The 13,071-nt window shown below is 43.3% G+C and overlaps 1 protein-coding gene across 1 annotated transcript in view; it reads right to left on the bottom strand.

Annotated features, from left to right (window-relative positions):
• The window catches only part of TRPM6 (transient receptor potential cation channel subfamily M member 6), a 197,393-nt gene that overhangs the window by 161,699 nt on the left and 22,623 nt on the right, over nt 1-13,071 (bottom strand). Inside the window, exon 4 of the mRNA XM_029919758.1 lies at nt 5,389-5,554. Coding sequence (XP_029775618.1) covers nt 5,389-5,397 — 9 coding nt within the window. The 5' untranslated portion in view covers nt 5,398-5,554. The remainder of the gene's footprint in view (nt 1-5,388; nt 5,555-13,071) is intronic.

Raw genomic sequence — 13,071 nt, 5'->3', positions numbered from 1 at the left:
GCTTTGTAAAGACGGTAAGATATAGATTGAGATTCATAACACATCACCTCATATATAAATGTCTTAAACACATGCTAAAAAACAAAGAGAGTACACATTTTTCAAAAACAGACACGAAAAGAGGACATTCATTAACCACATTAGAGCCACTGCTGTGGTGGCGAAGGGGCATGGCAGTAGGTAACAAGAAAAATAAGGAACAGAGGCGTAAGTAAGTAAATAAGCAAATGAATACATAAAAACAATAGCAGTATCTTTAACAGATCAGTGACCAAGTGCCATAAACTGAGAAGTCAATTAACTCATTTCTCCACATCTGAATTCTACTAACAAGATTTTAAATAAACTCACATATTTCTCCCTCAAAACCTATACTTTTTTGAGAACTCTAATTACAAAGTAGTAATTATTTTCCTATCCTATTAGCGTCTCTTCCAATTATTTTCTGTTCTCTTTGTTCTGTGCTCTGACTTCCCTTTTTGGCAACATTTCCAACCTCATCGCTTTTTATTCATCTGACTCGTTCGTGTATTTACTCAAAAAGTATTTACGTGTCAACTCAAATCTGAAGTATATGTACTGCTCTGGATGCTTAGAGGATATGAGGGAAACCTCTCATGCTCCATCTTTCTGGGAAACCACATTCATTTATAAGAAATTTCTTTTAATGTTTATTTTGAGAGAGAGAGACACACAGCATGAGTGGGGGAGGAGTCTACAGAGAGGGAGACAAAGAATCTGAGGCAGGCTCTCAGCACAGAGCCTGACATGGGGCTTGAACCCATGAACCACGAGATCATAACCAGAGCTGAAGGCAGATGCTTAACCAACTGAGCCACCCAGGTGCCCCATCTGGGAGCCCACATTCTAATAGATGCAAAGCATCAGCCCACAAAATGGCTTAAACCAGCCCAAGGCAGCACTGGTTTCATGTCTGAAAAGTGAGAGATGGATGTGAATATGTGATGGAATCCAGAGATGAGACATCAGCGAGGCTTGAGGTGGGGGGAAAGATCTGCTTGAAAGGTCATAGCTGTGTCAGACCTTCTCGGATGAGTGGTATAGATTAGAGAGAAAGGAGGGGACATCCTAACTGGGAGCGTATCTTTTTACAAGGCAGAGTTAGACCTGAATGGAGCCCAATCAGCAAGCATCAGAACTAGACACTGGAAACTGAGGTAAGGAAGTAAGGGTGATGCAGGTGAATTAGCAGAGAGCACGTTGTAGAGGACTTGAAGGACTTTCTTGCCAAGAAATCTTGATCTTATCCTGTGGACAGCAGGAAGCTTCTGGAGGTGTTTGAGTCAGGCATTGTATAGAGTTTTCCTTTTTTATTTATCATATCCAGCCTCCTACCAAATCCTGCTGCGGCTCACAGTGCTCTCTCTGTCCAGTCTCATGGAGGCAGACTAAGCCTCCATGGCGGGTCTGCTGAACTCCTACCAACCTGCTCTCTTTGCTGCCCCCACCCCCTTTCACTTCTCCCACTTCTTCGGCTTCATAACCTGACCTCACCCTATCAGAGACTGGGTTATGTGTGTTCTCCCAGCCTCCCACGGTCACCTGTACCATAGTAGCTGATTCATTAGTGCATTCAACAGATGCTTACTGATCCCCTCCTGCCTGCTGGGGGCTCTGCTAGAAGCTGAGGGATAAGCTAATCCAGAACCAAAACCTGCCCTCATGGCACCCAGAGGCAGAGAGAAGAGTTATCGTATCTCAGGATCCTATTTTTTACTGTAGAATTTATTACACTGGAGGCCAACCGCCTCTTAGACTATGAGCTCAGGCTGTCGGGCACTTTGTAAATGCTCCATAAACGTTAACTGAGGGAATGAATGCACAGACGCTTGGAGAATCCTACTCATATGGCAATGAGAATTATTATCAGTCCTGAACTGATAATGGCAATCTTACCCCTTCTCAGAACTGCTGATCACATACAAATGTAAACCCTAGGTCACCGGTCATCAGCAAACCTCTCCTGTGAAGTGCTAGGTAGTAAATACATTAGGCTCTATAAGCCGTTTGGCCTCTGTCACAACTGCTCAGCTCTGCCATCAGACCACAGAAGCAAACGTAGACAATACGTAAAGAGCGAGTGTGGCTGTGTACAACAGATGGTGTTTATAAAGGGCTGTGTGTAGGCCGGGTTTGGTCCATGGGCCCTGGTTTGCTAAACCATGAAACAGAAAAGTTACTTCTGCTGATTTTTCAGAACCGCCTTCATGCCTGTTCCATATACTAATTTAGTTGTTAAATCTAACATTTAAGTTTACTTTTTTTTACAGTGTATTTATTTTTGAGAGAGAGAGAGTATGCAAGTGGGGTATAGACAGAGAGAGGGGAGAGAGAATCCCAAGCAGGCTCTGCACTGTCAGCACAGAGCCCGATGTGGAGTTCGAACTCACAAACCATGAGATCACGGCCTGAGCCAAAACCACGAGGTGGACACATAACTGACTGAGCCACCCCGGTGCCCCCTGAGTTTACCTTTAAACACACATCAGACATTTGCCATAGTACTGTTGTGAAAGAATGTGCAATTTGGAGCCAAACAGACCTATTTTACTGTATGGTTGGCCTTTTGGTAAGTTTTTATCTTTTTGAACCTCTGTTTCCTCACTATAAACATATTTTTAAAATCCTGACTATGAAGACCAAGTGAGAAATGTATACTGAGAGCTGAATGTGATGCCTAGCACATGGTAGTTCACACATCCCCCCTGCTGTGCTTGGTCATGTTCTTTTTCCCTCCTGTAAATCCCTTAATCCAATTAGTTACTGAAGATCTACTGCATTCAAGGCACACTTTGAGATACCTCTAAAACTCCTCCAAACCCTCCCTGATATCTCTCTTGATTACTGATTCTCAAACTTGGCTATAACACAATTTACTTAGGAGCCTAAAAGTCCCGATGCTTGGGTCCTGACTGTAGATATAACGGTTATAAAGAGTGGCACAGGTATCAGAATTATCCTCAGATAATTTCGATATGGAACCAATTTGAAAGTCATTGCTCTGCACTCAGATTCTGGCTTGAATCAATTCAGATAGCTCCTCCCTCTATCTTTCCACCTGCCTCCTTTGAACAGCGAGTAACTATCTGCACATCTTCATAGAGCTAGAGTTGACTGGATCTTGCATCTGTCACTTACTCGTACTTATATTAACTCATTCAGGGAGAGCAGAAAAGAATGATATATATCCATCTTCCTTTGCCTTTGACCCTTGCTATTTACCTGTCCAAGATCCAATCCCCTTCCCTGTAGCAATGACCTTGACTTTTATTTGGGGCTCCCCTTCTCCCACACCCTCAGTCCGCCTGGCCTGCTTGAGGCTTTACCCTTCGGACTGGAAGCTCCTGAGCCCCTGAAAGCAGTACATGATCGCTCCTTGCTGCGGTCAGTGTTCGTTGACTCTGACCGTCACGACTTTGTTTTCTAGGGAGGCCTGCTGAAACGAAGACAGCTTTTCTGCTGGACTGGATCTGAGAGACTGTGGTTCATAGCGATTTAGGCGGCTATTTTACAATCCCAAAGAAAACATCTGTCTGAGAACAGTACAAAGTGAGAGACAGAGATGTCATTTTGAGCAAGGGTGTCTAGCTATTTCTCAAGCCAGGTGCACTATTAAATGGCCATGGGAGCCAATAAATGCCCTTGCTCTTCCGCTCTCGCCGGTTTAGTCAGGTGGTGTTTTATCAGCAACCAAAAGAATCCCAAACAGATACAGTCACCTCCCACCTCCCTCAGAACCAAACCTAATCATCTGTGTTGGCAGAGAGTATGTGCCAGAATCAAGCCCTGGTCATTCATTCAGCAAACATGCACTGGGTGCCTATTGTCCACAATGCTTGGCTTACAACGAGGGGTTCTGGTAGCCCCCCAGCATTAAGAACTGCACGCATATTTGAAGAAAGAATACCTGGCAACAACACCACCTCCCCTACTGTCAGTGAGCCCCTGTGCTAAGTGCTGAGGACAGAAAAGATCATAAGACAGGCTCCGTATCTCCAGGGTTTGTAATCAAATTGGAAAGATGGCATGTGCGTAAGAAGATAGGCAGCAATCTGGACTGTGAGATGCATGGACTCCGGAGCTCAGACATCAAACCGCAGAGTAAGAAGTGTAAGCAGAAAATCCTAAGTGAGCACGGCACTTAGAACCACAACGTTTGCATCTTCCTTTGAACCAAAATTATCCAGGAAAAGGAAGGAAAGTGTTGCAAAAGTTGGAAAAGGGTATCGGAGGTTTGAAAGTTGTTCTAAATCACTTTTTATACTTAAAAATTAAGGTATTTTGTGGGACTTAATTGCTTGTAAACTAACCATGCCAGTTTTAAATAATTTAGGGGTGCCTGGGTGGCTTAGTTGGTTAAGCGGCCAACTTCAGCTCAGGTCATGATCTCATGGTTTGTGAGTTGGAGCCCTGCATCGGGCTCTGTGCCAACGGCTCAGAGCCTGGAGTCTGCTTTGGATTCTGTGTCTCCCTCTCTCTCTGCCCCTCTCCTGCTCACACTCTTGTCTCTCTATCTCAAAAATAAACATTAAATAATTTAAATATTATAGAAATCTCTTCATTCATTCATTCATTGAAAACACTATTTATCACATGCCTATTAGGCACCAGACACAATTATATACACTGAGATTTTAGGAGTAAATAAAACAATATCCTGACCACTTATATTCTAATGACTACAGAGTAGAAAGAAAACTTTTGCATTCAGCTCCCCAAAAGTAGAATGTTGTAAGAATGTGTCATCCCAATAATTTTTTGAACACTCAAAAGAAAAATACTGATTAGTGTTCTCAGAAACAATACTGTTTGAATCATAGTGGGAAAGATGTAAATTAAATTATTTTCAAAAAATAACTCTTTCTTCTACATCCTTTTTAATTCATCACTGATGTATCACATACATAAGATTTTATACAAGTGACTGGAAGATACCTTGTAAAACCCATTAATGTAAGTGCAGACAGAAAAAAAAAGGGGAGAAATAATCATTAGCTCTTTTCACAAAATCTTCTATGTGCCCAGGACTGTTCTAGGCCCTGAAGAAATCTATTTTTACTAAACAGTCCAAAGAATGTTCCATCACTGTGGAAAGACATTTCAGTAACAGTTCAATTAAATAAACAAGCTGTTTAATTAATAAAAAAATTTTTTTCAAGAGGAAGTGAAGCAATTTTGTTTGGCATGCATGCTTAATTGTGTGTTTTAGTTTCTCGGTTTTGGCCTGTGATCACTTAAAAATAATCGTCAAGTAAATCTAAATGGTTAATTGTAATTGGAAGAGTGCACCTTTCGCATTTTATGGCGTATAAAATCTAGCATAGGAGAAAATAAACACGAGAGCAACAAAGAGGTTCTTTCACTTACCCTCTTCATAGCCACAGCCAGGGTAAACTTCCCTCAGCCTTTGGCCATTGAATTTTATCCTGAAGTTTCCATCTGCTGCACAATCAGATAAACTCCGGCTTTGGGGAACAACTAATGGAACCGGTGCCGTAAAAGGAATGGCTGAACAAATTTCCATGTGCTTAACCTGAAAGGGAGAAATTGCCGAGCGAATGGAGTAAAAAGTGTTTAGCTGTTTTTCAACCAGAGGGGGTGATTTCACGTTTAGCAGGAACTTGTGACTAAGATCGCTGCGTCGGGAAATGATTAACGCCCCTGTCCTCATCTGCCCCGGCTCCCCAGCTGCAAGAAATCCGCCGAGGCAACAGCATCAGTCCTGGGCTCTGCAGGCACTGACTACACCGTCCTGGCCCGCGTTCTGTGCGCTGGGTCCAACTCTACGTTACTTTCTGCAAAATGAAAATGCACTTAGAACCTCTGCCCATTTTGCCAGTGGTTATTTCCACAGAAGTAGAGAAAGGGTTGGTTTTTATTTTCCATTTCGGTGCCCCGCCTCCAAAGATGGCTTAATCATTGATATCCTTCTTCTTAAAATCCCCAAGTTTTATAGGAAGCATTAGCAGGGTGGCTGGGTATCCTTCAGCCTTGTGTGCTTCCCCAACCATGCTTGAGTCCAAAAACTTGAGTGCCCTTTTGAACTGCCATTTCTCACTTTTCTGGAAACCAGGGGCTTGGAAAAATGAGAAAGAACAAATCAATAGGCGCACATACCTTGGAGGCACTAGAAAGTAATCAAAGGATTATTCTTTTTCTTTAGATGGTTGTTAAAAAGACCCAACTCGTATGTGACCAGTCCTTCACAAATGCTTCCAGAAGAAGCAGGGGGGAAAAAAAATCTCACCCAGAGATGAGAAAGAAATGGCAGAGATTTCTTTAGGTGAAATGTGCCTTATCTTGTGAACAGCAGCCTGTTATAATATCTGCCAACACGTGTTTCTTTTAGTGGAATTCCACTCCACCAACAGGGCAAAGTAGATGATGCATTTCCTGTCAAGTGGCTGAGGAAAGCCAAAACTGGGTCTCAAATACAGTGCTGAATAGACAGCTTCCGAGCTGGCTGTCCGTTGTGTTTATTATGCTATCAGCTTCATTTTCCTCATAGCCCTTAGACTGCTGACTTAGAAGCAGATTGATGACTCAGAGTTCTTATCACCCTGCCTGAGGTATTTTCTACGAATTGCCAAGCTCCTTTTAGGAATTCAGTTTCATCACCACGCCACGCCACCCCCGCCACCAAAGAAGCAAGTGTGAACAGTTTCAATGCTGTAAAACAATTCCAAATAAATTCAATGAGTTTTTTCCTCTACATCCATGCATTGCTTTGTCTCTGAAATTTAGCAAGTGCTCTAAGTGAATGTCATCCACTTTAAACGCTAAAATGATGAGCGTTTTAAAGTCGTTACTATTACACCCTCATTTCCTTTTGTTGGGCTACAACAAATAGCTGGAGAAAAATGCCCAGTGTGTGCACACACATACACACACACACACACAGTTGCACGCACAAGCTTTAAGTCACCTTCTTTGTTTGTCATTTAACAGTGCCTGGCACATAGTAAGCACTGAATAATCATTTGCCAAAAAAAGCAAAAACAAAACAAAGGAAAAAATCTAATTCTTCCACTGAGTTTCTTACCCTAGATTTTAAGGGAACCACGGATTCTCTGAACCCTGAATTGTATGTGAAATTTATGATTATGTGCATGTTTCTGGGGGAAAGGGTATTAGGGTCCATGAAATCCTTAACTTAATGCGTCCATGACACACACAGAAAAGGGCAAGAGCCACCACCTCAGAGAAATATTAAAAATATAGTCTCAAAAAAAAAAAACAAGGAAGGAAAGAAATGCACTCCAGGGTTCAGCTTGTGAAGTAGACTCTAGGGTTAGGGTGAGACTTTTCAGGAAAGGATTATATTATCTCCCTAATATGGCAGAAACCAATATTAACTGTTTCGAGTGACATACAATATCACTACCTCTTTTCTAATACAAGTAGTACAAGGTTCCTATTATTTTAGCCGTAATAAACACAAATGGACAGCGGATCATAGTGCAGGTTGAAGTGAGTCAGAGTCAGTTAATGATAGCCAGATACATGGCATTACACGGTAATTAGACACAAACGATAAGAAAGTGCAAGTGCCTGAAACCAATATACTTTTATATGGTCAGAACAAATTTCTCTGTTTTCGGGCTTTAACTTGTTAATAGCTGCAATGACGCTAATACCAGTGGTAAGTATCAGGGATGCTTATTGTAAGAGTCACCTTGGGAGTCACATTGGCATGCTGACTGGTGGCCATTTTGCTGTGGGTTGGAAAAACACCGTGCACTGACAACCCCCACCCCTCACCTGCAGACCTGGAATGTTCTGCGCCAGTTTGAAAACAGCCAATCATGAAGCCCCAGCTTTCCATCGCCCTGACAGAGGAAGCAACCTATCCCATCCCACCACGTCCCTAAAGTGCCCTTATTTGGTGGTCTGCCCTCCCAGGACCGACCGGAAGTCTTTCACCCATAAAATACCTCGCCCCTCCCGTACCAGACGCGACTTCCCTGACTCCCCACTCACGGAGTCACAGAACCTCGCTGTCAGGATCCCAATAAAGGCTTTCTTGGCTCCATAACTTGGTCTCTTTCTTTCCTCTCATCTCTGCCTCCAACCATTAAATCTTACACTTATAAGGGGATGCTGCCTGAGTCCGACCTGAGATGATTTCATCTTGACCCAGACCCAGGAGTTGGTGCTGGGTCACAGAGGAGTCCCAAGGAAATGAATTCTGCCTATCTAGCATCTGGGCAGAGGGAAAGAATCCCATCTAGGTTCCAAAGAAACAGGGAAGGCAAGATACCAGGATAGGGAATGAAGGCCCAGAGCTGTCAGCTGAACTCAGGTGGGGAACGTTTCAGACCGGAAGAACACATATGGCCCCATCGACGGCCGCAACAGCTGGGTAAGCCACGGATCTCAGTGGTAACTGGGCACCTGCAGGAGGGCATGGCCATTCCTTCTCCCACAGCCTCCCTCCCTTTCTAGAAAGACCCATACCAACTTCCCCCCTACCCCAAATTCCATCCCAATTTCTCTTCCACGGGAGAGAAAGCAAATACAATCCTTCCTGAACAAATGCTTTGGAGGACAGACCATGTGTGAGTAGCTTAACCAGCGTCATTTCTCAAGTACCTATTAAACACCATGTGTTTGCTTTGTATTCATTTTCTCCATTTATTTCTCACAACAACACTAGAAGATAGACTCTATAATTATTCACTTTTAACAGACCAAATCTTCTTAAATGCAAAGTAGTGCAACTTGGAAAGAAGTATACTGGAACTCTCTAATTTCCATTACAATACTTTTATCTTTAGCTTCTGTTTATTCTCATTTAGTGTCAACTTTCATTTCTTCAGTTCTGAAGGAATACTCCACTTGCTACCTACCTGGTCTCTTATCCTCCGGGATTCATCTGTGCACATGTGCACACACATACACACACACACACATCCCATCAAGTGGACGTGTAAGGTGGGCCACTCTAGACACATCACCGCTGCAAGAAGCTGGACAGACAACAATAAGCAGATTTCTGCTTTTTAGAAAAATGTGGAAGTTGTAAACACTTTAAATATTCATGCTTTTTTCATATTTTCAATCACATTTTCTTTTTTAAAGGAAATTCTTTTTTAGAGGAAGATATATTTTGGCATATTTAGTCTTTGAGAAGCCATTGGATAGGACTGTCAAATGTTTACTTAGAGTAAATAAAACCTGTTATGACTATAGTTCTGATAGAATACATCACATGAGTGATACATGGGCGATTTTTACTGCAAAGGAAGCTCTTGGAGCATTCTTTTGATGTGGCATCACTGAGCAACATTTGGACTGATGAGGCTATCGTTCTTGGTCACCCGATGGTCACTTACACGGAGCTGACTGTTTCTGGAGCCATCAGTGCTCCATAACACTGGAGTCACTCTTGATAGAGCAGCAAAGATGATCTTTTCCACTAAGTAACCAGCAACTAAAACAACCAAATAAGAGCCATAGTAAAAGTATGATAAAGCTAGTAAAAGCTAGATAAAGTATGACAAGAAAATTCCAGTCAGGTTTTTCAAAACGACCAAACAGAAATATAACTTATCTGAAGTCTGACTTTCATTTAGAGCTTTGCAAATCCTAGGACTGTGCATATATCTATATAATATGTTGATGGGTTACAAAAACAACTAATACGAATCATGCATATATAACTGCAGTTGTCAGTAAGTGTGAGTTGTCAGACGGTTGCCTATTGCAGTTACCTTGTCTGCCTTTCTGGTGGCTGGGACACCTCTAAGGGTGAAGACCATGTCCCCTGACCACCCACCCTCTCTCTAAGGCTCTGGCTTTTATTCCTGTAAAATCATGTCCTTTGAAATACACCAAGAGCTTGATTTGACTTTAGCTGAGATCCACCTTCTTTCATTTCTTCTAACCTCCATGGGCCTGTGCCCAAATAGGAACTCTCTCCCCACCCTTGGTTTTAGAGATGCTACACTCTCTCCCCTCCCTGTGACTGCCCTTTTCCTGCCTCCTACCCTTTCTAAAAGGGGTGCTGGTTCTAGATATGTGGCCATGGTCCTCTGTTGGGAACTAAGGTCCAATGGGAAATAGGACATTGGACCTTAGTTCCCAACAGTCTTCTTTATGTCTTCTCCACCAGTGTCTCAATCACTTCTATTGCTTCAGTGGGCACCTCCATGCAAAGGACTCCTAAGCTGGTACTTCAGCTCTGAGTCTTCCCCATCCAGAGATTCCGGACTACCTGCTGAACATTTGCAGCCACCACCAAGTTCCGTTCAGCAATTCGAAAACTGCTTTGACTTCATCCTCACAATCCTTGTTCTTACCTCTCTTTTTCTGGTAATGATCCAATTATTCTCTTGCCAAGGTGTGACATTTCAATGTCACATGTTACTTCTCTGTCTCATGGTCCCTTACTACTCACCAGTGTATGTAATTGTTGCCTACATTTTATAGACTTTTTCCTTCATTAAAAAACTCTTGCCTCCATGCCTTCTTAAAAATGAGTTTTCATTCCTACTGCTACTGTCTTGCTTCAGCCATTCGGCTCTAAACTTCTGGGTTGTTGTCATTTCCTCCTGTTTGGTATCTCTCTCTCTTCTCGGTTTATTTCCTACCAAATAATAATGCCTTAGAACACCACTTTAGTAGTATTCTTTCCTGATCAATGAGCTTCAACCACAGTATCTCTTAGAGGTTTAGAACAAGGCTTTTCCAACTTTAATGTGCAAGTGAATTACTTGAGGCTCCCCCTAAAATGCAGATTCAGCTGGTCTGCAGTGGGGCCTGAGAGTCTGCATTTCTAGGTTTGAGGTGATGTTGATATTGCTAGTGTGCTCCTTGAGTTAAGAATTTAGACTTGAGACTCCTGAGTGGCTCAGTGGGTAAAGAGTCTGACTCGGTTTCAGCTCAGGTCATAATCCCACAATTTCATGAGTTCCAGCCCCGTGTCAGGCTCTGTGCGCAGAGCCTAAATGGGATTCTCTTTTTCCCTGTCTCTGCCCCTCCCCTGTTTACACTGACTCTGTCTCTCTCAAAATAAATAAATTAACTTAAAAAAAAAGGATCTTAAAAAAAAAGATTGCAGGCGCCTGGGTGGCTCAGTGGGTTAAGCATCTGAGGTGAGCTCAGGTCATGGTTTCACGGTTCATTTGTTCAGGCCCAGCACTGGGCTCTGTGCTGACAGCTCAGAGCCTGGAGCCTGCTTCAGATTCTGTGTCTCCCTCTCCCCGCCCCACCCCCACTCATGCTATGTCTCTCTCTTTCTCTCTCTCAAAAATAAATAATAAACATTAAAAAAATGTTTTAAAGATTTAAAAACAGAGTTTATGACTTGGGTCAAATCCAAGTCTCATTCTCCTCACCTGCCTAATGGGAATAGCTAATAACAGGCCACCCTGCTCTGATTTTTGCTTCGTTCAATAAAACAGAATGACTTTGTTAATATGTAAGTCCAATCATGTCCCTCCTCTGATCAAAGACCTCAGTGCCATCTGTCTCACTTAGGCAAAAACAAAATCCTAATAGTGGCCTGCAAGATCTGACCCACCTTTGCCTCCATGACTGTGTCTCCTTGCACTCTCCTTCTAGCCACACTGCCTTCTTGTGTTCAGAAGACCTAAAGCTTCTTCTTGTAGGCGTCTACTCTCACCGGGAATCCTCTTCTGCCTAAGATACTCTTCCTCCTGCTTCCCTTTCAGCTTGGACGCAAAGGTCATTTTCTCAGTGGTATCTTCCTTTGCCCACTTCCTAAAATCATGAACACCCCTCCTCCATCACCAGCTCCTTACATCCCCTTCCTTGCTTTATTTTTCTCAGCAATATTTATCCATTATCTAGTAAACCACATATTTTGTCTATAAAATGTAAGCGACAAGAGGGCATAGATTCTTGCCTATTTTACTAAGTCATTCATACATACATGTCTGTTTCTTTTGGTTCCCCAACACCTAGGAAAGTGTCTGGTATATAATAGATATAAATAAATATTAATTGAATGAAGAATGAATGAATGAATGAATGACCTAACTCTAGGGTTAAATTCCTGGTACCTCAAATACAGCTGTATTGAGTCCGATCACTTGGAAAACCCAAGGAATCAGTCTGCAGAGAGAGAGAGAGAAGGCTGTCCACAGTTGGAAGGAGATAGCTTGGCAGGATCTAGGTGCATGTATGTGAATTGGGGAGATAAAACAATGGAGCTATGGAAGAGAGGGAACCCTTTCTGAGGAGAGACAAAAGGCAGAGTAAGACAGAGGGGTTGTGAAAGTGTGGCAGAGGGTTAGCACAAGAGGAAAACCTCTCTGGACCATGGACTGGGAAAGATAAAGTACTGAGCATCCCAGTTCTTTCTTGCAGCCTTTGGAGCTGAAACTTGGAGGTTTTGGAAGTGTGTGACTTTCTCCAGAGCAGAGCATTGGTGCATGCTCCTGGGCAGGAGGGAGTCAGCCCCAGAGTGCATAGTGTGGTGTAGTGGTCTCTGGGGTGCATTGGTTAAGAACAGTCCCCTTCCCAGAGTACTTTGGGAAGAAGACCCTCAAACTGCTAGCCAAAGGCCTTTCATCAGCAAAGGGGGGAGGCTCTACCCTGGAGGAGGGGAGCAGATCCACACAGTGCCAGGTCCTTTAAGACATCGGGTTTTGAATCCTAGCTGAGCACCAAGGGGAAGGTTCAGGAGAACTGTGTGCAGGGCAAGCCGACCGCCCTCACTACTCCGAGGGCTGCCTGAACAGAGTGGGTTGAGGTCCCCCAACCAGGGATATGGAGATGGTGATGCCATTTTCGCCGCCATCACCCCCCAACACCAACATGGTGGGACTTCAGAGAGCAGCACAGTAGTCCCCGGGGAACATGAAATCAAATGACCTACCCCACCCCTCGGTGCCTGGCAACTACTTATCTACTGGAGCAAGCCTGACCCAAGGCAGCCACCTCTCCTCCAGCCCAGCCCAGCCACCACCTCTAGGCACCAAAACACAACTTTTTTCTTTTCTTTCTATCCTCCCTCTTCTTCCTTTTTCTTTTGGAATCAGGCTCATCGTGTCTGACTTCGGTTTTGTCATTTCTTCTTATGTA

Source organism: Suricata suricatta, chromosome 13 (genome assembly GCF_006229205.1).
Source record: "Suricata suricatta isolate VVHF042 chromosome 13, meerkat_22Aug2017_6uvM2_HiC, whole genome shotgun sequence".
Taxonomy (NCBI): Eukaryota; Metazoa; Chordata; class Mammalia; order Carnivora; family Herpestidae; genus Suricata; species Suricata suricatta.
This window is presented reverse-complemented; position numbering and strand designations above follow the sequence as displayed.